Below are 27,392 nucleotides of genomic sequence, written 5' to 3'. Positions count from 1 at the left end.
GCACTGAGAGAATCTTGGAGATATTTGAGCTGGGAGAGAGGGAGGGAGTGTGAGTCGGTGTCACTGTAGGGTTAAATATATGCGTTGGTTTCACTAACGAGATATCGAACCGGTGTTTCTTTTCATTGGAGTTGCTGTTGCTGTGAGAATTATGTAAAGATCCCAAGTTTTAAAAAGCTGTCATTACTGCTGGGCCCTTACTTTATCTTTTCTTCATGGTAAAAAAAAACAAAAAAAACATTGAGAAACTTAGTCATGGGATTTTTCTATCTTTTAGTGTCTGAAGAAATTAGATTTTGTGTGCAAAATAACAATGTAGCACAAGTCATGCTGCAAGAATATCACCTTTTCTAGATATTTCCTAATAAAAAAGATACTTTCCCTGGAAGAGCACACTAGTTTTCATTTTGCATTTAGTAGAAATAAGAGAAATCTCACTGATGGATAATAAATTGGGGTATAACAGGATTGAACCTAGGACTCTTCAAAGCGCTGGCCTAAACACACTGCTCCTGATTTTGCTGTTATTATATGGAAATATTGAAAACACAAAGGCCTTTCTAGGCCATAATTTTTTTACTATCTGATCTAAAAGAGCCTACATCAGTTTTAGGGCTAAACCAATTTTTCAGACTCACTGTACGTGTGATTGTTTTTAAATTTATAAAGACATATTAAACTCGTGAAGATACTGTACATGTACTTTATATAGAGAGAGAATTCCAATGACAAAACAATAAGGGATTGGATATTCTGAGAAATTGTCGAGTTTCAATAACTCCTAAATAGAGTAGAAGCACGCATAATAGTTTTATTGAGAAATGGGAGAACATTCCAAATCACTGAATTTGCTCCCTGCTCTTTGCTGCAAGTTTAAGAGCAGAAGAACATTTACAAAATCAGCGGAGACCATTCGGCCAGTTGAGCCCATTTCGTAGGTAGTAGCTGATCCTAGGATCTCAACAACACGGCTGGGCAGCTTGTTCCATGCTCCCACAACCCTCTGGGCAAAGAAGCGTCTCCTTTTAAGTGCGTTTCCGCACTTGTTTACTCTGAAGATGCCCACTGGGTTTAATTTGTTTGATTTCACCACTGGAGTGTGCGTGTGGAAAAGTGTACTGTGCTGGAGATCACAGTTTTTGAGTTGAAGGGCTGCTGCTAGAAAATGTAACCTGTCTCATTGTGACACAATAAGATTGAAGGGACGTATTTTTTTTTTTGTCCGAAATTCCTGGATGGCAAAGAAGTGAGTTAACAAGAATGAGAGAATGCTCTTCCCAGTGTCTGCGCGTGGGAGTATGTCTATTAGAATGAAATTAACGAAGAGGTTTTAGCGCTGTGCTTTCGGCTGCAAGGGTCCCCATGAGAGACCTGTAGTTTCGTGTTTCTTTCAGGTTCAGGCTTGGCAACAGAAGCTGGATTTCTGTCACTACAGCTTAGTCATGGCTTCCCTTGAGCTGAAGGCTGGAAACCCCTTCTTCAGTGAATTTACATACTTGAATAGGAGACAAGAGTATAATTTCTCAAATAAACCAAATATTGATGAGCGTGCTAATCATAGCTCTCCTGTTTTTAATCACTTTTTGTTTTACATGCTGAATATAATATTCGAACTTCTTTTGCACTGCAGTACGCTGATTTTCACCTTCTGGGTTTCAGTTTTAAAACATATGCCTCAAAGAGCGTTTGGAGATGAACGTTTGATTCATGGTCTGGATAACAGAGTATAGAAAAAGCGTAAATGTTTTAGTATACGAGGTGAAGTGTTTATTAAAAGAAAGAGATCCTTATTTCTTTAAGAGGACTGTTTGTAACTAGTGTAAGAGCAAGGGGGGAGTTCAGATAAGCCCCTGCTATTTCTCTCAGAGGAATGTAGATGTCCTTGAAGTGTATCCAGGCAGTAAGAGAAACAGGTTAGTGTATATCTCATTAAAATCATCCTCACTCTGCCTTACCAAATCCAACCACAACTTATGTTATTGTGTTTTTAATGTTTAAGAACTGGAATGTTCACATTATTATAACACAATAGGGACCTAATTTGAAGGGAGTAAGGTGGAAGGGGTAGTTATATAAAAATGATTAGTTAAACTTAATTGAAACATTTATTACACAGTTTACCTCGAATGACTTATCCTTTTGTATAACGAAGTCTGGTATCAACCAGTGTTTATTGTGCTAAGACGTTGACTGCGGATTCCTTGAATGTTATCTTTCAATTGTTCTAACAAGCCCGATCAAAGATGGATGTGGGTTCTGTTATCGTTCTCCGATCGTTTATTTTTCTGCCAGCAGCAACGTTTGTGGGAGAGGGAGGAAGCGCCACTGTCTTGAATTTTTGAGCAGGGAATGCGTCTGTCAGTATTGCCATCAACACCTTTAGTGGATGTTTACGATCGCTCTTGGCTTGGTGCCTTCTCTCTCTCTCAGCAAGAAGGGATAAGTACAGTATACACCGTAGGACAGACTTTTAGCATTTCTTCGGCAGTGTTCTACTTGGTATAGCATGTATTGATTATACTTTGTATCGAAGGTTGACGTGCATATTATGGGTAAAGATCAATTGTGCCTTATTAGAGTCAGTTTAACAAATGAGGTTGATATGATGGGTGACACAGTAAACGTGACTGGGGCCCCGGTTTTAATTCCTGACCTGGGGTGCTGCCTGCGTGGAGTTCGTATTTTCTCCCCATGTGCGCGTGGGTTTCCTCTGGCTGCTCCACTTTCCTCCCGCCGGCCAAAGACATACTGGCAGGTCAATTGGCTTCTGGAAAAAGTAGCTCAGGGAGTGAGTGTGTGTCTGTGTGTCTGTGTGTCTGTGTGTCTGTGTCTGTGTCTGTGTCTGTGTCTGTGTCTGTGTCTGTGTCTGTGTCTGTGTCTGTGTCTGTCTGTCTGTCTGACTGTGTGTGTGTGTGTCTGTCTGACTGTGTGTGTGTGTCGGTGTGTCTGTGTCTGTGTCTGTGTCTGTGTCTGTCTGTCTGACTGTGTGTGTGTGTGTCGGTGTGTCTGTGTCTGTGTCTGTCTGTCTGTCTGACTGTGTGTGTGTGTGTCGGTGTGTCTGTGTCTGTGTCTGTCTGTCTGTCTGTCTGTCTGTCTGTCTGTGTGTGTGTCGGTGTGTCTGTGTCTGTGTCTGTGTCTGTCTGTCTGTCTGACTGTGTGTGTGTGTCAGTGTGTCTGTGTCTGTGTCTGTGTCGGTGTGTCTGTGTCTGCATCTGCGTCTGCGTCTGCGTCTGTGTGTCTGTGTGTCTGTGTGTCTGTGTGTCTGTGTGTCTGTGTCTGTGTGTCTGTGTGTCTGTGTGTCTGTGTCTGTGTCTGTGTGTCTGTGTTTTTGTGTGTCTGTGTTTTTGTGTGTCTGTGTTTTTGTGTGTCTGTGTGTGTGTCGGCTCTGCCTTGAGCCTGTTGCTTGCTGGGATAGGCTCCGGCTCCCCCGTTATTATAAGAAAATTACAAACCTTATATACGTAAAGAAATTTCAATGAAATGCAATGAATAATTTCCAACTGTTGCATTTTTAGGGTCATTGAATGAAGTACATTTCCTACACATTTGTGTCAGAGGAAGTGGGTTGTGTAAAGTCTTGGCTCTAAGCTTACTCAATAGAGATATTTCTGGCTGTTTCACAAAATGATGTGCAGTATTTTCAGAAAGGGCTTTACAGTATTAGTAAGCCCTATACATTTGTATTAGTAAGTACTAAGTAATTGTTTAATACTAATACTTATTTTATTAATTCTTATTAGCATTATCCAATTGTGACATTACATAATCTCCCTGTTTAAATTCAAAGCTTGTCTACTTTGTCTAGAAGATGCAAGTGATCTGTGAATTTCAACAATGAAACCTTTTCCTTTTTCCAGATGCCGTTCTCATTCTGAGTGTCTCCTCCATAACCTTATGTAACAGAGGTCTTAATCAATTAGTTCTTTTTTGCAACCCTTTTATGGGATTTTTGGCAATGGTCTATAAATTACATTCTTCTTTTTTTTAGTGAAACAAGTACAAAACGTAAAATAATAAACAAGTGTCCCCATGAGACAGGGCAGCACAGCCCGTTCACATCCAGAACTGGATACTCGTTTTATTGTGCAGTGCCAGTTCTCCTCCTCTCCCATCTTTACCATCTCTCTGGAACCATGCTCATCTGTTAAGGTTATGTATTTCACCCTAGTTCTCTGATAGCCATGCTCCTGTGATTCCAACTATATCACAATCAAATGCTAATGCTTCAACACAATATAATGTAGCTTCAATGTATTGTCTATTCTTCCTAACACTCCTGGCATTTACAGTAGGTGGAGGCATCTACCTATTGGATACACCTAAGATAAATGTGCCTTTTAAGTGTTGTTTTTCCCTTGGGTTCTCTTTTTTCTGTATTCCCTGTATAGTACAGTATATCTCTCTTGCAGCTTTGCTTTAGAATCTCCCCCCTTCCATTAAAGTTTAAAATACTTTACAGAGTTGCTCTTTAAATCATTGAGCCCAAGCTAAGCAGTACAGTACCTTCTCCTTTAGATGAACAACACTACAAAAAAGCATGCTGTAAAACGTCATGATCTTTGAAGGCATTTTAAGGCATGCACCCCAGTTACCTGTTTTTAAACAGTTTCGGATGAAATATTTGCCTAACCAGAGAATAACCAGCCTGTGTTAATAACAGAAAGAGAAAATGTTCTACTGTAGTTTGTTTAAGAGTTGTACTGTTTGTGCTCCTGTTTTTTGTGTTAAATAACCATCCCATTAGGTCACATTTGTCAACATCTGTTTGTTCTTCTGCATCTTAACATGTTTTTTTGTGTCAAGTCTGAAACTGGAACTGCTTATTTGAAGACAGTCTTTTGATTCCATACTACTAAGCAGCAACAGCAGAAAGTCATCTCTGAAGAGGCCTTCAGTTTAGCATGAAAGATTAGGTCTCTTTCAAGTTAAGTGGAGTAGTGTGGAAAATTAATGGCTGGCGTGGTTGAAAAGTAGACCTGTAACTTATGGTTAAAGCTAAACATAACAGGAACTTTATTTTTGTTAATTGGAGGATATCAGGGATTTAATATCCATCTATACTGACACTGGTGCTTACAAAACATATAGAAGAGTCTTTAATTTGCTCAGCTTTTCATATATCTATATAAACAGAGTTCACAGAGCTTCTCGCTTCTCTGTTAATTGATTTATGAGCTTCAGAGCAGACTCCTGCTTTTTTAACTCATTAGTTACACTCTGTCTTGCCAAAATAGGGATGTCTCTTTCTAAGACGCGTCAAAAATTGCCATATCTCTTTTTTGAAAGATCCTCTGTGGTGCTTTCAACTGAACAATTTTAATGTAAGGACTGCTTTCTGGAAAATGAACAGAATAGCAATTGGATTGATAACTTGAATTCTGATTTAAACAGACGGGTAGAGATATACTGTAGAAGATGTTTGTGAAAATTTATATGGCGTAATTCTTTGTGCACCTTTCGAGTAACAGCAAGTTTTTCTTAGCCAGTGCTATAGGTTTTGTGATCCTGGACACTGTAACACATCTGCAGCTTGTCATAATACGGTTCATAAGTCAGTGGGCTTGATCCTACACAACACACCAAAGTGTTTGCTTTCAGGTGGTAGTTTTCTACAGATGTTACCATTTCAGGAACATCTGGTGGACTGTCTGGTGGGCAAGTTGTTCCATGTGCCTGTTTGGTCTTTTGCAAGGAAACCCCGAGTTAAGATCCGAAAGTAATGTGATTTTCCACTTCCCCACGGTTTCTTGTGAACAGCCCCAAACAGCTAGTGTAGAGCTTGCACAATCCCCTTAGTTATGTTACAGTTCTGTTCACACAGCTACTGTTTGCAAAGACTTTTCTGTATTGGATCTTTGTACTTACTAAAGAGTTTGAGTTCCCCTTTTCATGTGCAGTTTGTGTAAAACACAATAATCTTATGCGACATGGATTTTAACATACTGTATGTTGAGTGGATGAATTCTGAATTTTTTTAAAACCACCTTGATTCCTATTTTCTAGGATGGAGCAGTTTTAGTAAAGCTTTAGTAATGGTGTAACTGCATCTCGTAAGCTGCACTAAATCCAACAGGTCTGCAATGCTTTAAAGGTCTATATGAAGTCTTTGCAACATCTCCTTTCCCCTTCTTTTTTCTCTGGATTTTACATGTATTTGTCAGTTTAGCTTTGAATTCGAAATCCTCCAAGGTACTGACAAAGTCAACCCACTGACCGTCCTCAGAATCAACAGTGAAACCCAAACCAGAGCATGCAGGTGGAAATTGCACGGAAAATGCATGTAAACTTGAGAACAGGTAGCACTTCTTTAAGGGTGGCGGGAGTGTGGAACAGGCTAACCAGCCATGTTTTTGAAGCAGATCACCCTGGTTTCTTTCAAGAAACAGCTCCTTGGATCAATAAGCTCTCCTCTTGTTTGGATCCTTTCTTATGTTCAATGTCCTGGAGTAGCAACTAAACTAGAGAAAGAGGGAAAAAATAGTGACTAGAAAACAAATGTGACTATTTCCCAACAAGGCAGCATTCTAATGTGGTATTAAAGGAGGCTTTTTATATTGGCTTCAGATGCCTTTAGCCCCTCATGTGGAATGCATTCTTACTGAAGCTCTCTGCTATGGGACCTGCAGACAAGGAAACAACAACATGACTGCTGTCTGTGTTGTTTTACCCGGTCAATTACAGATTTTAGACAAGGCGAACAAGAAAGTCTCAGACGCTTTGAAAACAGATAAAGACTGCAAAAGAGAAAAAGAGTTCAGAACCCCGCCCCAAAAAAAGCTTTCCAATTGTCTTCCACTTTTTATTTGTTGGCGGAACTTAATCCGGAGGTTGTTTGCTTTAATCTTTGCTTTTAACATCATGGCTTAGCGAAGCCCCTGTTTTTCCAGGACAGATTTCTCTGTCTGGGGTTCTAGATCTGCTCTGGCGTTCTGCGGAAGCAACAGTTAAATATCAGGTTGTTCTGTCTCCAGACCCTGGGTCCTTCTGAAGCCTTGCAGCAGTTTAATCTTCTGCTGTTGGCCACTTTCAAAACTGTTATGCTCCAGGGTGAAAGGGAAGCCTCTAGATCTTTTTACATACCCTGGCAGTGAGGGCAGCAGTCAGACGCGTGAGGGGAGTTAGGGACGGAGGAATGGAGTGGACAGGGTTGTGGGGGCAAGAAGCAAGAACATCTAAGTTTTCCAACTGGAATTTCATCTGGCGCTAGAGCCCTACGTGCAGGAAATGCTTTATGGCCGAGCTATGCTCGCTGAAAACAGGACTTTTTTCTACAGGTCACCCGAAAAGTGATGAAAAGATAATGGAACTGCGATAACACAAACAAGCTTTTTTTGTGTGTGTGTGTGTGCTGGTGGGGCAGGCGGCACTGACCCCCAATGGGGAATATATTTTCTGTTCTCGTCTCGATAGTATCATGGGTACAACCTTTGAGAAAATGGGTTTTCAAAAAGAAACTTATCTTTTAAAATACAAAATTGCATCCCATATGTCTAGCCCTTAGGCTCATGATAGTGTCGTCAATGGAATGTTTAAAGCTTATTTAACCCAGACTTAAAAAGCGGAGTTTAATTGTTTTCACCGAGTGCATTTTTATTATACATATATATAGTTTTAGACTATCAGCTGGTTATTTCAAAGATCCTTGTAAATGTCACTATAGAACTTTGCGTTACGGAACTCTAGACACTGGTGTGGAGTTGGTGTTAAGTTGCTGGATTTGTAACAGGGAGGCTGTGGGTTAAAACTCTGGGTAGGATTCACCTTTTTATAAATGGGTACAACCTATAAGTTCCCTTTGGACACATGTGATCACCAAATAAGAGTAGTGTAACTGCAGTCCCATTCAGATACAGATTTAATATTTCGACATCAAGAATTGAGTTCATTTTTTCCACTTGCAGTCAAATATGGTAAAAAAATATTCACTTTGACTGCATAGTTGAAGAAGTAAAGGTTTTTAACTTACCTGCTCTGTTTATTAGTCATTCCACTAAGCGGAAAGAGTGTCTTTTTCGGTACAGTTGTACTTCAGAATGTCTTTACTGAATACCGCAGTCATGTAAACCCCCTCGGTCTGTTAGAGGATCCTGCGTGTTCTGTGCAATGTCCTGGGAAGGACAGGACTCAGTGAACTCTCCCCTGTGTGCAGACAAGTGAAGGATCAGAACAAGAAAGTGGCCAACCTGAAGCACAACCAGCAGGTGGAGAAGAAGAAGAATGCCCAGCTCCTGGAGGAGGGCCGGAAACGAGAGGACAACCGGACTGACAACTCCCAGCACCTCCAGGTGGGTCCCTCCGTCCCTGTAGAGGCAGCAGAAGCCTCCAACAAAACCGTTACTTTTCATACTGTACTGCACTGTATGGTATGGGTTCGGAAGAGAACCCAGAGCTACTGGAATGTGGATCCCAAATCTTCCAGGTTCTGTTTGTGATTCCCTCCTCCCGCCAAAATAGAGAGAGTGGCTTTAAATTTACAGTTGACCAAATCTATAGTGGAACCAGACCGTATAATACAGAAATCGAAGTTTAACTTGCATACTTTTGTGCTTTCACCTTGGACTTTCACCTTCTCAGATGAGCAGTTGCTGAGGAAAATGTGATTTCTTGTTCAGCGCACCTGAAGAGTAACTATGCTAATTTTTCCTCAGGTTTGGATCAAGTGTGTTATTGTCTACCGCTTACTGTATAACAGGCAGGTTTGTGGAGCATTTATACCATAGCCTTTGTAACATTAAATGTCTGTAATACTTGAAAGGGTGAATTATAAAAGATGCGTAGCATTTAGATACATGCAATTATTAAAGAAAAAGAAAAAAAAAACCCTACATGAATGAAATGTAGAAAAGAAACCTGTCTGGTTCCTACTGTAAATAACTTTTTTTTTGCCTAGTGCCTGATGCACTTCCATTTAATGTATCTTGACCAGCCCCAGAATTGGGTTTAGTATGTTGTTCAGTATGTTTTGTAGTAAATAATGCTCTGTAGGATTGCATTTTTTTTCCTTCTCCATTTGCACCCACTGATCTGTGCAGGAGAACCAGCTGTAGTTTTTTTATGTGAGTGCTGCAATTTCCACGTGAGGTGAAGACTAAAAGGAGCACATATCCCCCTTTGTTGCTGACCTGTTGCTCTCGCCCTCTGAATGATAAGCGAAGATCCTCGGAATTCCTTCTGCGGGTGTATAATTGCATTATTCAACACCTCTTCATCCCAGGAAAGCAGATCAGATTAAGCTTTTTTGTTTCAAAGGCTTTTCATGTCCTGGCCCAGGAAGGCAGCTTGTTGCAGGAATGTGAGGTTTGTGGAAAAGATGCTCTGTCTTGTACTGATAAACGCATGTAATAATGCATTTTTACACTGTCATTGTGCAAGCAGAGTTAATGTCAGTCATCCTACACTACTGCAGGAAACATTTGTGTGTGTGCTCTTTGTGACTGATTGTGGACAAGGACGGACCATAGTATGACTATTTTTTTTATGGTTGTGGTCTAGTGACCATTCATATTACACTTATTTCTCATCAGTTTTGGACTGTTCTAGGACATGGCAGAGATTTTTTTGCTTGTTTTTTTTTTAAGAATCTTGCTACAGTATGTTGTAGGATGTAAATATTCATTTATAATTTATATATAGAATTATATAGAATAGAATATATATATATACAGTAGCTCAATTACAAAGGCTTAAGTATTCAAAACTGCTTCCGCCTGTGTGAAAATTATGTTTGAAAGCAGATCTCACTGCCCTTGTTTTAGAATTTCTCTTCATAACCTTTTTTGTGCTTTTTTTTCCCCCCTAAGACTGCCTAGCCGATTTCTTTACAGCCCCAATAACTTCCATTTCGAAATGTTCTGCTGAATCTGTAACTGAAAAAGACAGCACGTTTTTTAACAAAATGAACACCATACGTGGCAGATGAACAGAAAGGATAATGGCTCCTTTGGGAATAGAAGAAAGTAATTTTCTCCAAAAGCAAGGGCCTATAACTCACAGAGGGGAACATCTCCACGATTCCTTAGATATCTTAGCCTTTTATCACTCTGCTGTGATTGAAAAATAACTATTTTTTTGTGTTTTGTGTTTCTTTAACCGTTACACCATCGCCTGGTGTCATTGTCTCTTCATTGGTATGCGTTGCTTCATGCTGTTGTTTTTATTGTATTCATACTGTTTCATACTGTATTTATCAGTTAGTGTTTTTGGTGAATGTTTAAGCGTTACGTGGGTAACTTCTGTTCGCTTGTTGAAAGGAATGCTCTTATACCTGGAAGACGGGATAAAAGTCTCAGAGTGTTCTTTTTCGCACTTCTTCATTTTCAAAGTCATGGACCACACTGAGAGTGGTTTCAGCGCTGGCACCTTTCCTGAATTTCACACTTAATTTTCATTGCCTGAATCAGCCAAAGCTTCCAGGTCTCCACAAATGCTTTTTGGGAAGGCAGGCAATCTAAATAGACATTTTTCTGTAGCTCTTGGCTTCTTTTTCCCATATGAAGTCTGTTAAGTTAACAAACTAACATAAAAAGAAATTGTAAAGCCAGCATTTTATGCCAGCTTTCTGTTATGCGACCACAAAATCGTCTTCAGTTTACAGTCTGCATGAGGGGAGCATGTTCTTTTACGCTCCTCTTTCAGAGTTATAGTGTCCTGTGGGATTTGCCAAGGTCTCTGCCTAGTTCTGAACCTTGAAGCCACACTCAAGAAAGACAGTTACACTAAAATCCAATCAAACCAAGGTTGAAAATGCAAATAGATTGCGAGTTGTGTTTGGGCATCTTGATACACGTAACGTCTGGAAACTTCATATGAAAATGTACTATTGATGACCTTGGCACCACTTGTAAGAAAAAATGAAAAAAACAGTTTGCATATGAAAATATTCTGACTTGGTCAGTATGAACTTGCCATAGGGATCTGAGTACTACCAGACCCAAAATGCAGATTGGACCAAGATTTTAAAAATAGTTAACAGATACACTGTCAGGGTTAACAGGCATAGTTAGGGCATGTACCGAAACAGGGGGTTCTGCACTGACTTTTTATATCTTTCAGTTTGTTCCATGCAAACATTTGTCTGTCATTGTACAGTATGTGTGCCTATCAATGTCTCTCTCTCTCATCAGTCATGAAAAGGGTTTGTTAACGGTAATTCCCAATAAGCTCGTTTTTCACTTCACCCTGCCATCATGCACATCAACAATGGCAATCTAAACCAATTACCCAAAACCAGAGTTTCCAAATGAGAAAAGCAGAAACCCTTTTCACATTGAAATCATCCTTTAGCTTTCATCTGAGTCTGTTAGATAGAATGGTGCTATAGAGGCATAGCCAGATTTGTAGGCATTTTCTTTACTTGGTCAGTGGGGGTTCTATTAAGTTTTGGATAAAATCCATATGTGCTGCTGAAGTACATATTGAACTACAGCCAATGTTTTAAGAGCAGTTTGGGGAGGAGATTTTTTTTTGCAAATAAAGTGCAGCTGAACAGAATATTCTGACATGATCTGAGTGGCATTTTTGTGCAAGTAGTCAAAGCTTTAGAGGTTTTGCTCTTAAACATGAGCCTTTTTTCTCTCCGCTGTATGGTCACGTGATGGGCACTCTATAAACATGTGCGAAGAGCGAAATGAAAATGAAAGCTTTCTAAACATTTTTTTACAGAGTGGAGAAATAGCCCGAAGCAAGAAAATGTATGTTTATATTTTAATGATTTTTAGTGAGATGGTGGTGGGGGGATGTGGTTGGGGCATGATTGAGATTCTGTTACATTTGAAGTAGATAATTTGATTTTTGGCTAAATGGAAGAAAAATCACTGTGGTCTAACAGCATAAAGTGATCGGAAACCAACTTAAGGAATGTGTCCTTTTGGCCAGACTAAAGAGTTTTACAGAGAATCGCCACTTCTAGTCTCCAGCCTCCCCAGTAGAAATGGTTAAAAGTTGTTAACTGGCAGAGAAGCACTATTAAAAATAAGATCTGAGAAAAGGTATGCAATAAATGTTGTCTCTGTGTTCCATCAATGGATGAATACAGTAATTCCCCTGATCTTTTTTTCTCTACAGAAGTGAGCTGCCATGTTTTTTCTCCAAGTCTCAGTTCATTTCTTCTGGTTAACGTCACAATATACAGTACGTGGTCCTTTTTTCCCCTTCATAGACAATGATGGATAATTTCATTTTTCAGTGGAAGAAATAAGCAGTTAAACCTTTTTAACACACTGCCTAACATCCAAGCACCTACCCCCAGATTCACAGAGTAAACTACAGAGCAGATCTTTTTGTATTTTTCCTTTTTTTTTTTTAATTGATAATTTACTAATTGAGTGAGTCAGTATTTTGACCCTCCAGGGCTAATGGGGACATTCATCAGTGATGACTGAGGAATAAGTAAATCAAGAAGAACTCTTTGAATGTACCGATAAGACGTGAAATATCACAGGTGTTAATCCGTTCGTTTTAGGTTTGAGTGACTCAATAATTGATATAGAGGCATGTTTAAGCATCTGGGCTTGTTTAAATTTAAATTTTCCTGAACTATCTTAATATTTCATCTTATATTAAAGTGCTGATTGTGACAAGACCCAGAGTTCAGAAATATTAATTTCTCCCTGTGCAGTGTATGGCACTGATTTTCACTAGGCAGAAATAACTGCCTAAGCCATTGCCCACGTTGGATCCAGTAAAGTCTCTGAATTACAGAGATACATTAATATGGTGAGACTTCTGGGCATGCCAGGATGTTCCCAATTGCTTGTAAAAAAAAAATACAAATAACATCTCAAACCTAAAAGTGTCTGTTCAGCAGAGTAGTGTACAACCAATTCCAATTTTGTGCTTAAGGATTACAAAATTCTGCATCGGAGTTAAAATGAGCTTTTCTTGGAAATAGTATCTCCGTATTTGTTAATAAACTTTAATTATGTTCTCTTGTGCACATTAGGAAAAGGACGGCGAATGTCTTGTCAGGCTTCCAGGCCAGTGCTATTAAATTATGTCTAGAGACCTGAAACTGACTTGAAAGGAAAGGAGAAACGTAAACTCAGTAGCATTTCCAAACAAGAAGAGTGACGATCTTACCCACTATATTCGAGAGTCTGGGCCTGTATAGGAATGTGCACCCTCTGCGTGGCTGTATGCACCAGGGAGCAATCACTTTCTGCCTACATCAATGGTAATCCGATCCAGTTTATCTGAATTTCACGACACAGAAATAATTACGAGTGGTTTACACTTGGCTACAGTTGCTAAAGGTTAGGCAGAAGGGTATCTGCAAATCAAGTCACATGTCAGCTCCACATCAATACCTTCTTTATGGAAAATATGCATTTCATCACAAAGCAGTGCAATATGGCAGCCCATGTGGAATTTCCTTGCCCAGCCATTAACTCTCTGTGGCTTAACAGTAAGATGACTACCTTAACGAGCTCACAATTATTCAAAGCTGGTTTTGTGCACTGCTTGTAAAAGATTATTGGCCATTTCTCGGAAAAGCCACATTTTTGTTTGAGGATATTTGTTTTTGGGACAGGCTGCTATTCCAGCAAAAAAAAATTCGAAAGGTTTCCATAAGTTCTTTCAATGAATACACTTGTTTCACACGGTAAACACTCCACCTGTCTGTATCTTTCTACTTGACAATTATTTTCCTAATACTGTCAGATTCGTTTTACTCTGACTTGGCTGTGACCATGGTTGATTATTTTATTAATCCCAGCTGCCCTGTGTGCATGTTGTCGTCTTGCAGGCAATTTAAAGGACAGCACATCTCATGTAGACGTTTAATGTCCAAACATTAAGGCAAAGGAAAAAAACATATCATAAGACCTGCTGCTTGTTTGACAACTCGGCAGTGAAAGGAAAGTAAAATCGAATTCGGGCACACCTCCTGAAGAAGCTTATTCCTCAATACATGGCTGGAAAAGCCTGTTCTGGTCACCCACAAGTGTGTAAGTACAACAAGAAGCCTATAAAACAAAAAAAAAATGATCAGATACTTAGACTAGATAGTCAGTGATACCACATCTTTTCTCTGTCATGAAAAAAAATTAGTTATTTATGTTATAATATTTAAAAACTTCTTTACAATTTTTTAGAAATACTGTATCAGCGTAGCTACAATTATAGCTTTTAGTGATTTAAGAACACTTAATATACTATTTACATAGAATGTATTATGCTGTTCATAAATAAAATCTGTACTACACAGTGTGTTTTGGATAGCACACTTTAGCTACATTTACATGTGTATTCAATGCTAGGTCAGTCATGCTAAATATCCTAATATTGCATTAATTTATGTGTTTTCATTATTAAATCATGGAATGCTTGTCTAAATGCATGATTACACATGCCATATAATGAGAATGAAACCTTGTATTATACATTGGTCATTGTAGTTGACTTTATGTTTAGGGTTATTGAAAATTAAGTCTACATTATATTCATGCTCAATAGATCCTTAGGCACATTCCAACATAACAGAATCCTTAAAAACCTGCAGTTTGCCAAGAAATACTGAAGAGGAAGTAGTTGAATCTTTCTATTAGTATTTTAACAATGTAGTTTTACTTTTACGTGGATCTAAGAGGGTTCTCTTCTGCTTCCTAAAGATTTGAACAACCTGGAACAAAAAGCAGTGAAAAAATATTTTAAGTCTATACAGAAGCTGCCTCCTTCTGAAAGTTAAATACACAGAGTAGCCTATGTGGGCAGAGAGATAACATCAGATGGAGTTCCTTAAGTGTAACTATAATATAATACGACAATAAATAAGCATAGGAAGTATTTCTTTACACTTACAGATTATCTTATCTCTATTTAAAACAGACCTTTCTTTTCATATTCAACTGTAATAAGGTGAATGATCATTTGCATTTATATAGTATAGTCTGTACTTCATATTTCTAAATCTCGTGTATGACTACATCTCCTTTATTTCTTATATATATCGAAAATCAAAATCCTTCGAGAATCTTTTAAGATAACAATAGATACCGAGCTGAGAACCGGTTTTAATACTTAATGGAATGAAAAATCATTCCACCCACATTGAAAGCTGGAACCGGTTAAAAAAAAACGTCATTTCCATGAGTTGGACTGACATTTTCTTGTGGAAATAATACCTGCAGAGTTTGAAATACAGCAGCAGGGGCAAAGCCTGGCTTGTGGACACAGCAGATGCATAGTAGATTATCACGTTTTCAAGAGCAAAAACATTTTATGTACTGTATACTGCTTACAAAATCTGAGTGGCTTCTCTCACATTCTGTAATTCAAACTGAAAATGAGCTATGAATTACCGCATGGAAAACAGATATTTTCCTGAAAGGGATCTCCTTATACTGTATTGTTTCAGAATTAGTGCCTTTTTAAAGAATTTACTCAAGGATAGAATTTCAGGATGTTGGATCAAAAAAGGTCTTTGGATTCCAATTGCACTAACAATTGATTGTCATTCTGAAACCTATACATTTTTTATGTACAGTAGTAGGTTCTATTCATATAAAGTAAAGATATATACTGTACTGTATATATATGCTAGATATACATGTAATAGCAAGAATCTAACAAATATTATTGCTTTTGTAAATTTCTTTAAAAGTATATGAAAATATTTTTTCTGCTTGAATACTGCTGAATATTGAATAATATAATACAACCACAATATCAAAGTGTTATGTTTGATAATACATGTCTCAGCTAGAGATATTTTATGGGTATCACAGAATTGTTTGTATTTATTGAATAAAATTGACTGGCACATGAATACGTAACTTTACACTGCATATACATTTATAAAAATTTTGGTTGCAAGGCAAAATGTTATTTTTTTATCTGTTCTTGCACATTCTCTCTCGAAAAATGCCATTGGAATTTTGGAAATCGTTGGATATTCTTACCGTTCACAGAATGTTTTGTACAATATTTTTGTTTCTAATTTCTCCTTGATTTATTTGAGTGGTTTGATTCCTTTGGAGTGAAAAACAATTAAATAATTATAATATTCAGGAGAGAATGATGAATGTTGCTGAAGCAATTATCTCTCTTTCAATTATGGGTATATAATATTAAGAAAATACTTGCATGGTCAAATTTCACATAAGGGTACAACTTTGCCCTCTCCATGCCCAGACAGTTTGAGGTGTACTGTGTTGATCTTTGAGCATTAAATTACTGGTGTGCTGTCAAATCCAATTATGTTTGCTGGATATGAAGCACACAGCTTCCCTATGTCATTAACCTCCACTAAAACCAGCTTATATATCTGATTTGTTTTTGTTTTCATTGTGCTTTTTTGCGTTGTGAAAGAACCATTCTGAGGAGTTAGAAAACCACAGATTCTTCCAACAGTTCTGCTCTGATTAGTGTTATCCTTGAGTGTACAGTGACCAAATAAAAAACTTAAACTGTTCCATCATGCTCATATGAATTGGCCTTATTGGTGGATTCCAATGACAAGTTTACATTTTACTCCTCTTTCAGGATTTCTGCAGATTCCACGGTAAAAGCAGGAACCTCAAAAGCACTGGGGCAGAAGAATTTGTACAAAATTATGCCAGATTACATTCTAGCACCTGCTTCCAGAGCTCTGCTCGGTGCTGTCAGTTCAATGATAGGCGTGTGTGCCGTACCAAAAACAGAAAACCCGAGCAGTGTTGGCACTGATTGTGCGCTACTGTTCCTGTCAGACGTGCGTGGGACTCATCTGGATAAACACAATGTTCCAAAAACAGATGGTGCTAAGCTAACCCTTAGCTTCTGTTTTAAATCAGATAAAAAGAAGGTTAGGAAGTGTGACATTTTGGTGGAAAAAGGGCACAAATGCATTGCATATTTCTAGTCTAGGAGAGACAAGAACATTTCTGTTTAATTTTAATCCACAGCTTTTTGTGCTTTGCTCTCTTGAAAAGCATTTGTCACTAATTGGGAAAGAGGAAACCACCTACTGTATCTCCCTTTGTTTTTTCCTAATTTTTCCTGTTCCTCCACAACGTTGTTTTTTCCTCATTTTTTTCCTTTCCCTCCACAGTGTCTCTCTTTCCAGTACTCTTTAACCAGTTTTGATGCCTTTCCCTGCTTTAAGCTTCAGCGTCAATTCAGGTGACATTAAATTTCTGGTAATCTGTCTCTTGGTTCAAATCACTGCAAAGTGAATGCCACACACTCCGCTTTGTTGTCATTACCATATATTGTCTGTGCAAAAGCCAAAGCTCTCCAGATTGTCTGTTGGAGTTTAACTGAAATCTAATGTCTCTGATTTTAGGTGACTTCTGGTCTGATCATTGATTTTTTTTTTTGTTCTTCTTTAAAAATAATAAAAAAAAATCAGTTCTTTTTGCCTAATGAGTTTTTTATTGTGGAATTATACAAGCCTTCCTGTGTTGCAACAGGATTTAACGTGTGATGACAGTGGGGTAACCATCAGTAACTGGAATTATGAACTGATGTAGATGATTTAGAGAAACAACACTCACATGGTTCCCCTGGCCTGGTGTGCACACCTCTCCACAAATGTGTGGGCTACCTTGAGACAAACCGGGCTAAGACTGGCAGCTTCTGCAACTGCTTCACAGAGGCCTGTCCTAATATCACAGGTCCACAACGCAAAAGAAGGAGCAGAATTTTGTGCCCGGTGCAGACAGAGGATTCTATGTTCGTGCTTGGTTTGTTTACAGAAACCTGTTGTCTGCAGTGCAGTGCAGTTAATCTTTCTCTCCCTAGGTGTTAACATTGGATCCACCCAGAATGGTCATCCATAAATATTGTGTTTCAGCAGCTGTTTTTAAACTTCACAGTGTTTCAGGCTGGGGAAGACTCTGATTTTACTACTGTAATTACTGTCTGACATTGCTACACCGTTAACTATGCTTTGTCATTTAGGAAAGTCAAAAATGTATTTTAGCATTCCTAAAACCATTAATGGCACGGATATTACAAGGGGTTGCCGTGTTGTTATGTGGAAAACAATGCCTATTCCAGTTTTAAACCTGAAGCGTAACACTCTTTCGCAGGGTCCTTCAAGGATATGATCCAGCCTGTTTTCCTTCACTCATAGAAATGATACAAACAGGTCGTTTGAAAGTGTCCTACATGTCCTAGTTGTCTTGAATGTCCTTCCTCAAAGTAACGCCTCCAAGTTGTGCTGCCTGTCCTTCACCTCCTCGTCCCCTGCCCCTCCCTCTCCCAGGAGTTGGCGTGTGAGCGAGCGGACCGCATCGAGGAGCTGGAGAAGGCTCTGCGCGAGAGCGTGCACATCACTGCCGAGAGGGAGATGGTTTTGGCCAAGGAAGAGGCTGCTCGATCCGCTGCTGAGAAACAGGTCTGCATGAGAGAACTTCACCTTTTGGCTTTTGAGGCCTTTTGGCTCACTGTGACAGACATTCACTGGCCATTTATGATGCAGCTGAAACCCCTCACCCCTCACTTTTCCACACATAGTCCCCCCACCCTAATCTGCATCCTGCCCTTTATACAGTATCTGAGATTCTGGGTTGTGGGCCTCGTTAGTAACCATTTACGGTATATTGCCCTATTTAGCTGTGTTTTGAGCAAACAGATTGAACACAAGAACATAAGATTCTTGTGTTCTTCTATTCACACAGACTGGTATTCAGTAATTCCTGAAGAAGCTGCCAATTTAAGTTGGTAAGCACCTCCGTGCACATTTGCAAATACATCTCAATGGTTAGGTTTGGCTTACAAAGTGCCTTTGATTTTCCGACAGTTTTACAAGGCTGTGCTTCGTAATCATATTCATAAGATCGTTGGTTTTTTTTCTTCACTTTTTTGTGATGCAGGGAAGGTGCTACTTTTAAATTCCAAATTGCATTTTGCAGGCAGGTTGTGCTCGTCTGACAGAATGGTGATTACAGACCATTCAGATAGACGTGAGCCTAGTAGTCCACTCACACAGTCTCTTTTGCTGAAAGATGATAACCCCTAAATCACATGTAAATGAGCCTGTAAGCTGTGTTCACTTGGTCCTCGCAGTCTTCCTATGCCATTTTGTTTTTGTTGAAAGGTGTTCCCCAGTTCTTGCACGTGACTGCTTATTTTGCTGGCTTGGCATGATGTCTGTGTAGAATCAGATCCTTCTCTCTGTTGGGTTTTGGCCCGCATTCTTTTCTGTCGTTTTGTGCCTCCTGTGTGCTTTTGCCCATTGCGTTGACTCAATTCCGTTTGTTTCTTTCTGCTCTCATCCCCTATACTTTTCCTTGTCACCCCCCGTCTGGCTCTCTTTTTTAATTTCCCAAGTTCGCGTGTATGGAATCAGAGTGCCTTGCCTGCAGGTGCTTCCACGAAAACCTTTCCTTTCCTATCGCCGTCCTTCTCATCCATCATAAAGCCAGTGAGTGATCTTTGACAGGTGTCTCATATTGAAAGTTCTTTCATGTCCTGTGCTTTCTCAAATCTATGAATCTCTCAGCTAGGCTTCACTCACCCAGGGAGGTGGGGCCAGGCAAATAAAGAATGAACCTAATTATTAAGACAAGTGCTCCAAGGTCTTAGCCATCTATCAGTGAGTTTGCAACACAGATTCTTTCGTATCTCTTAATTCCTCGAACATTCTCAAACTCGCAATGCTTATCACATTGATTGTAAGGCATATTACAAGACAAAACTATGACCTTTACTTATAATGCTTTTGTTATAGCTCCTCTGTATATACAGTATGTACTGTACATTATACTGAACAAAGACAGCTCCCCCATGTGGCCATTGTCTGCAATGGCATCAGCTCTCAAGTACTGTAGATGGTCCATAGCAAATCTAGACTTTTTGATCCTTTGTCATTCATTAGCTCTTTTCAGAACTCATACTGCCTTTAGGGGACAGGAAGGAAATGTGAGATTTGACCTATAATAATTTCACACTGATTTTAAATATACTAAAGAAAGGAGTATCCAGAGTGACTGATTGCATTTTAAGTTAGAGTAGATGTGCACTATACAATAAGTACAGCAATATTATTAGAGATTTGAGACCATAAAGTTGTGCTTTAGGGAAGCCACTGTCTCCTTGATTAATTAGATTACAAATCATCCATCTGGACGAAGCCAGTCTCTTGTTTTTCTTATATTGTATTAAAATCAGGTGAGGACAGTGGCTGCTGAAGCATGGCAAGAGAACAGGACTTCACTTTAAGGACTTCACTACCAGGCTGTTTGTGCCAATTTGAAAGGCAGCATAATCGCTTGCCCAGAGGAAAAAGAATTTTCTTACGAAAAACCTCACTTAAAGTACATCGCAGGCAGTGATGAACAGAACATGTTTTTCAGGGTTGTTTATGTTCACTAAAACCATGAATTACTACCAAAAATAACTTATGATGTAAGGCACAGATTCCTATATTCATTTTTCCTGACATGTAGTGTTACTGAATTTTATTACCGAAATGTTTGACGGGGATTTTCTGTTGTACAGTATATTGTTGAAACGTTTATATCTAAATTGACAGTTTAGTGATAGCCAAGTCAGACTAACTGATACATGTGCTTCAGACCAAATCAGTGTAACTATGAGGAATTCCTCATCTATCTTTCCTGAAGAAGCATGACTTCAGTCTCCACCATTACCGTCTCTGTCTCTACCATTAACACACAACCTTTTCTCTTCTCTTTTTGAACTTTTCTCTGCTACTAAACCATTTCTTTACTGTTTTTAGGCTCCTGCTTCTGATAGATTGTGACACCATGACTTTCACAAGCCACATCCACCAGATTTTTTTAGGGGGGACAGTATAGACACTTCAGTGTTTGTTCAATGTAGTTACTGACCACAGTATGACTACGGATAAGTGCTGCTGTTTTAATTTAATTAGCTGCTGGTCAGGGACTGGATTTTCCAGCTGTGGCTGGGCATCATGGGAAAGTCTTGCTGTACCTGACTGTCTCTCTAACTTTCTTTTTGCTTCTTTTTGTTCAGTTTCTCTTACACTATCCGTCTAGTGGAAGAATATAAACCACTGTGCCATAATCTCTCTGAAGTGCCTAATATCCATTCATTCTAACTCTTATTTTCTCTTTCTTTCATGTTTGCAGCTTCCTGTCTGTGTGTGTGTTGTGCATGCATTTTCCTTTTTGCTCTTTAGATTCCTTGTGTTGTAGGCTTGTCAAATGGTTTCAGCATTCTTTTTTTTTCATTTTTTTTCTATAAATGCTGTACTAACATGAGTGAAGAAGATGCTAACCAATAATTTAGGATATCTATGAGAATCTGTCAACCTGATATGCCAGTAGGTTGTGTCGGGTATAGTTTCTACACTTTTTTTTTTAAAGGTTTAATTTGAACGCTTTAAACACTAGGAGGCTATTTTATCATATCTTTAAATAAGTTTGCTTTTGCTTCAGAGTGAAAGCTTTATTTTTTTATCGTATGTATCTGCGTTGACCAATGAATTCGCTAACCAGTTAATGCCTGAAGAGCGCGGCCTTTTCTACCAAGTGTGAAGTAACAGCAGGTGTTGAAGTGTCCGGAGGGTGTTGTGACTCCGAGTGGTTCTACTTCCTTTTCTTTGGCAGATCATTTGAATTTTTCAAATTTGTCTCCTCTGTTGGAATGCATAACGCACTTGAGCAGTAATTTTAGTGACAGCTCACTGTGGAGAAGGCATTATGAGGCAATGTCCTCAGCTGCCACGTCCTACCTTATGCTGGAGCCTATTCTTCTCCCATTATAAACCCGGAGAGGAACTGGTAAATTACACAGTAAATTCCAGGGAACGGGCTTGGGTTTGGGTTTGGCCAGGATGCCTTTTGTACTGTACTTTAGACTTCTTTAAGTCCCATATGAGGGGAGAGTAACTTGTAACTTCCGGCACTAAAACCAGTGACCGTCCAACCACGAACTCTGTCTCCCCCACTGATGGGCAAAGCGATGCCACTGTGAAGGCCGTGCCCATACACATCCTGTAGTAGCTTTGGAAGAACTGACATGTTATTCTGGCATTTTGCTTTTTCATGCATTTCACCAACAGTGTTTTCAAGTAAACCCTCACAATCCTTTTTATTAGAATTGAATGAGAGAGAGAGTAAATGTGGGTTATATGGGGAAAAAAAATGAAAGACTTTAATGCCAAAAATAAGAACGTAATCTCTATTAAAGGGACCACCTACTGTGCTTTACAAAGATGGATAGATTTATAGAGAAGTATAAGCAGACTGCTGAAGTGATCTAGAAGAGTAACCACTGTGCACACCACATTTCTAAGGCTAAATGTACTGTGGAGTACAGCCGTGCTTCACACACACTCCACAAACAGTGAAATTTGTTTCCAAATCTACTTACTACGTACGATTTCTTAAATGCTGGAAAACTGGCTTGATTTACCTTGCGTTTTGCAAACTTTCTGAATCACTTAAATGCAAATTCTTTTAAAGGAGGTTGTAACACATTTTTTGGTCAAATATGCTGTAGCACGCTAGACATATTTTGTGTGCCAAAATGAAAATGCCTCATGGCGTTAAATTGTGTCTTTGTGCTGCTTGTACTTTGAAAAGCCTGTGTTCTTCTGTTTAATATCATGCATTTTAATTTCTTGACAAGAAAGTTTTTCTTTTGTTACAGAAATGAGATTATCGGGGCACCTTAAGCTATGTCTATAGCCCTAAATCCTCAAATATAATATACCTACTCAAAGATTAATGTTACATATGTTGTAGAGCATAACGGCATATCCTGTATTGCTGCATCAGGGTGACAGAATGTGTCAAACTTAGATGAAAAATGCTAAGGAACCCCAATTCTATCAACATGATAGCTTATGTTCTCCTATTCAGTCTTCATAACTACCTGCATCCCATAACACAGCAGAAGGCAGGTGCTGGTGTGATGATAGAAATACACCCTTTTGCCCTGAGCAGGGCTTCAGTGCTACAGCTGTTTCATGCACTCTGGCAACACACCTCAATCATAATCGCACAGTACTTCCTATGCCAGTATGTCTTTACCTGCGCCAAGATCCAGGTGTCTTTCATGTTACAAAAAAACATGGCAGCTCAGAAAAGGCAGAAAGAAAAATTATGGCTTTAGACCTTGCAGCTGCACTATTCACCATTTAAAAAGGCAACAACAAAAAAAAAGAGTAACAGTACAGTTTCGGCTTACCAGCCAAACATAACTTTAAATTGTTTTCATAATCCGTCTGACAGGTCATGAAGCCAGGAAAGTAACCCAGAGCTTGTGTTTAAAACGTTTGTCTTACGTATTTGCCTTAGATATTATAAACCTACACATTATTTTATTTGTTGTTCAAAATGTTGAAACTAAGGTTGAAGACCTTATAATAGTAGTTGGAATTGAAGTTAATGTATTTAAAGAACACAAATTCACAATAATGGTGGAACTTTTGGAAAATAGCTAAATAAAAAGCCATTATTGCTTTTTGGAACAAGTAATAGGTTTATTCCATGCTGAAAAAAAGAAGAAAGAGAACACAACGTTTCGGCCGTGGAGCCTTCTTCAGGTGTCAACATAAGGCTCCACGGCCGAAACGTTGTGTTCTCTTTCTTCTTTTTTTCAGCATGGAATAAACCTATTACTTGTTCCTTTGCAGCCTACGCATGCTGACGCAGCTACCCACCTGAACTATTATTGCTTTTTGTTAATGACGATATACAGTATCATATAGGAACAAGTAAAGGTTAATTACATGCTGAAAGGCAGAAAGAAGAAACACAGTGTTTCAGGTGTTAATCTTCTTCAATCTGCAATGTTGTTTTTTTTTTCTCTCTGCTTTTCAGCCTGGAATTAACCTTTACTTGTTCCTTTGCAGCCAGCGCACTCTGACGCAGCTCCCTACTCGAACTTCTTCACTATATCGTCCAGGATTTGTTCCGTGAAGAGCACAAGAAAACCCTGCATGGCTGTACTCCGTGTTTAAAGTAGATAATCATGGTGACGACAAAGCCTTACAGGACCTAATCGAGTGCTGTGATTGTGCAAGTTGTCCTGTCCAGTCCTTGAAAGACCCTCTGACCTCCAGCAGCTCTTGCCCCCCTCCACTGCCCCAGCCCTGCTTGCCCCAGGGGCGTAGCCATAGTCTCCCAGTCAGCTGGCCTCCACAAGGCTTGTGAGTCCAGAGCTCTCAGCTCCGGGCTCTAGGGGCACGCACATGTGTGCGTTGTGGTGGAGAAAGTCTGGGATCTGCTGGGGAGGTGGGATTAGGGTCTCCAGTTTAGGCTTTTTCCTCCTTCTCTCGGATACCCAATCTTCTGCCTACATGCTGCGGAAGGTTATAGACCTGCCTCCTGTGAAGCAGCCAGCCGCGGTGCTGCGCTGGCTTAGACGCGCGGTCCCGAAAGGCGAGACGCAGATGCGTGACCCTCTGTGGTGGAGGGTCAGAGCCAGAAGACTGGAGCTCTGAGGTGGGGCTGTGGTAGCTGGCCCTTGGCTCCCTTTGAGGGTCTAGCATTGAAAAACTCTGTAACGAAGAAGCAAGTGAGACTGGTGATGGAAACACTGACGTGCACTGAGCTAGAAAAGAAATGAAGCATGCACTAAAGGAGTAAATTCATATACTTTAGTTGTTTTAACTATGAAGGCGTGAATGTGTATTTTGCATCGGAAGTCTGCATATACAGTTTGTGTAGTGTATCTTTGAAAAATATATGAATTAATTTACACAGCCCTTTGGTTTGCTATACTGTACATTATCAAGTCATAAATAATAAATTAGATTTAAACATAGCTTATTCAATTCAAAGATTGTGAAAAAAGGTCTCGAGTTGCAGCGCTAAGATGCAAATACATTGTGTTTTGGACACTTTCTGTTTATGCATATTATTGCTGTTTGTATTTTGCAAACTATTGTTTGTCATTTTCATCATAATCAAAAAGTTTGAATGAAGCTTAGAATAGTGAGAGCAAAGCAGCCTCACCTGAGGTGTGATTAATTAGGGAAATCTCAAAATAATATCAGTGCTGTTTCAGAAAATGATAATTACATCATAAATTATTGAACTAGTTAAATAGTAACAGTCATTTTCCTGTCTAAGTTACATTAGTGAGTGATGAGGTACATATGAAGAGCAATAAAATTAAAAAAAAAGATCTCCGCCCTTCTGTTCATTCCCAAGAGCTGTGTTGACACTTACCCTTGCACAAAGACAGCTTTTCTTTTCATGCAGATATCATCTGTGAGTTTGTTTTTTAATTTATTTTAAAGGTAATCAATCTCACGGTGCAGGGTGTGCTATAGTCACATCAAAAGTCATTACTGAAATCAGGCATGTTTAATACCCAGGCTGTGAGTCTTCACACCAGCATCTCATGAGCTCTTATTCTTTAAAGAGAGACTTTTCACTTTTTTTGAACTAAGTCTTTGAAGCAGCACTGAACTGAAACAGACAAGAGGGTTATTAGGACAGCTAGAAGTTCCCAATGGGATTATGAAAAGGAGATTTGATGAAAAAAATACATTTTTTTTTCCAAACCTCTGAAGTCCAGCTGAATTAGCACGCACAGGATAATGAGATAAGCTGATTATTGTGCATAATTTTGCTAAAATGCATCATATTTATTATTAATGATGTGGTTCTGAAATGAAGCCCAAGCAATTGAGATTGCAATTGGTCCCCTTTGTTATGAAGAGTTTTCTAGGATTGAGATTTTCTGGCGGTGCAGGGAGTGTTTCAAGTTAGTAGTTAACTGCTCCAATTATGATTTTTGGGATGAGGTGTGATGTTCTTATGTGATTTGGTTTTATGCTTCCTCCTGAATAGCTTTGGTGCTTTTCACACACCATGGCCGTGTTCAGACTGCGGTGTCGATGATGTTAACCAGAGAGTCTACTTGACAGTTCACTTCATTAATACTGAGTGAAAAGTTGCTTGGCCTTCTGTACTCATTCCATGTACAACACTTATTTTCACCCAGGTTGGGCTCAGATACTTTGACACTCCATTATGAAAGGGATGTAGATTTCTCCCTTCAGGCTCCCTTCAGAAATCACACCTGGATTAGGATTTATTTTTTATATTTATGTTCTTGCTGGGTATAAATTTATCTTGAGTTCCCAGCAACGTTATTTGTATACAGTAGACACACTGCACTATACAGTACATGTCATACATGTTTGTAATAGATATGCAAATTAATTCTTACAAGAAAAATTCAAGGTTCTTTAAGTTAAAACAATTTATTTTCTGAATGTATTTTACTTTTATTTTAACAGATGGGAAATTTGCTTTACAGTCAGGTAAAAGGCAATGACACGATACACATTACTGTACATGTATGATAAGAAAGAAAAAAAAACAAGTACATAAATAAAAGTATACTGTACAATGAATTGTCCACCTTGAGCATGTTAACTGCCATATTTGTGTTAATCCATTATTTGCATTAATGAAATGAAGTGACCAGGGATAGACAGATTTGTCTTTGTGACTTACTTTTTTTGTTCTTCAGAAATAGAGAAAAGATTGTGAAAGGTTAAGTACAGTGTGAGAGAACTCTTTTAGAAAGATTCTTGTATTCCACAGATAATTCCTTACACTGGTATTTTCACATTTGTTTCAGATGACATTCTCAAATATTGTGTCTGCACTCATATCAGATGAACTTGTCACATTCCCAGGTAAACCTTAAAAAGCAGAGAGCGATTTGTTTACAAAGTTCACAAGGAATGCAACCAAAAATGTGACATCTGAGAAACACGCTCAAATTTAAAAAACGGTTTGCTCCAAATCTCGCTGGAAAATGTGCGAACGATTTATCCCCTTCATATAAAGAGGTCTGTTCTTTTCAAGCTTGACCACATGGTTTCAAACATGTGTCTTCGCATATAGTGTGATTTTTATAAGGTGCTTTTCATATTTACCACTTATTTCCTGCTTGAAAAGCTTTTACCGTTGCCGAGACCTTGATGTAAAAACAAATTGTAAATGTGCAACAGTTGCAGAACATTTTAGGCATTTTTTAGAGAATCACTGAAATTATCGCTGGATCCATTGGACATATTCTTATATCAAACATAAGCAAGTAAGACGCATTTAAGGCCAGCTATTAAGCTAACATTCAGTGGAATGTCGAAAAATTCAACAGCACCCCTTAAATCCGGATTTATCTAATGATGGGATAAGAACACACACAATGCACTTAAGAAATTCCTTTTTCTTTTCAAAAGCATAATTTAAATCAGACTCTGGATTAATATAAACATATATATATATACATGTATGTATTAATCTATGGATCTTATTAACCTAACAAAGGAAGCACTTAAAGATGGATTTTTATTTTGTAAGGGTTAAGTACTTTATGACCTAAAAATGTTAATCACGTTTAATGATTCTAGGCTGTACAAAGAATTTCATTCACAATATTAAAGCAGCCTTCTTTTGAGACAAGTGAGAGATCGACTCTGTGTAGCATTATTTCTGGCCTCAATG

The 27,392-nt window shown here is 38.8% G+C and overlaps 1 protein-coding gene across 13 annotated transcripts in view; it reads left to right on the top strand.

Annotated features, from left to right (window-relative positions):
* Positions 1 to 27,392, top strand: part of LOC148662150 (ERC protein 2) — a 314,579-nt gene that overhangs the window by 155,913 nt on the left and 131,274 nt on the right. For 12 of the 13 annotated variants that reach the window (XM_088636983.1, XM_088636994.1, XM_088636993.1 and 9 more), the window contains 2 exons: positions 8,150 to 8,285; positions 18,188 to 18,319. In XM_088636983.1, coding sequence (XP_088493109.1) covers positions 8,150 to 8,285; positions 18,188 to 18,319 — 268 coding nt within the window. The remainder of the gene's footprint in view (positions 1 to 8,149; positions 8,286 to 18,187; positions 18,320 to 27,392) is intronic. The other variant, XM_088636992.1, reaches the window with a different exon arrangement.

This window comes from Lepisosteus platostomus, chromosome 6 (genome assembly GCF_059453375.1).
Source record: "Lepisosteus platostomus isolate fLepPlt1 chromosome 6, fLepPlt1.hap1, whole genome shotgun sequence".
Lineage (NCBI taxonomy): Eukaryota > Metazoa > Chordata > Actinopteri > Semionotiformes > Lepisosteidae > Lepisosteus > Lepisosteus platostomus.
This window is presented reverse-complemented; position numbering and strand designations above follow the sequence as displayed.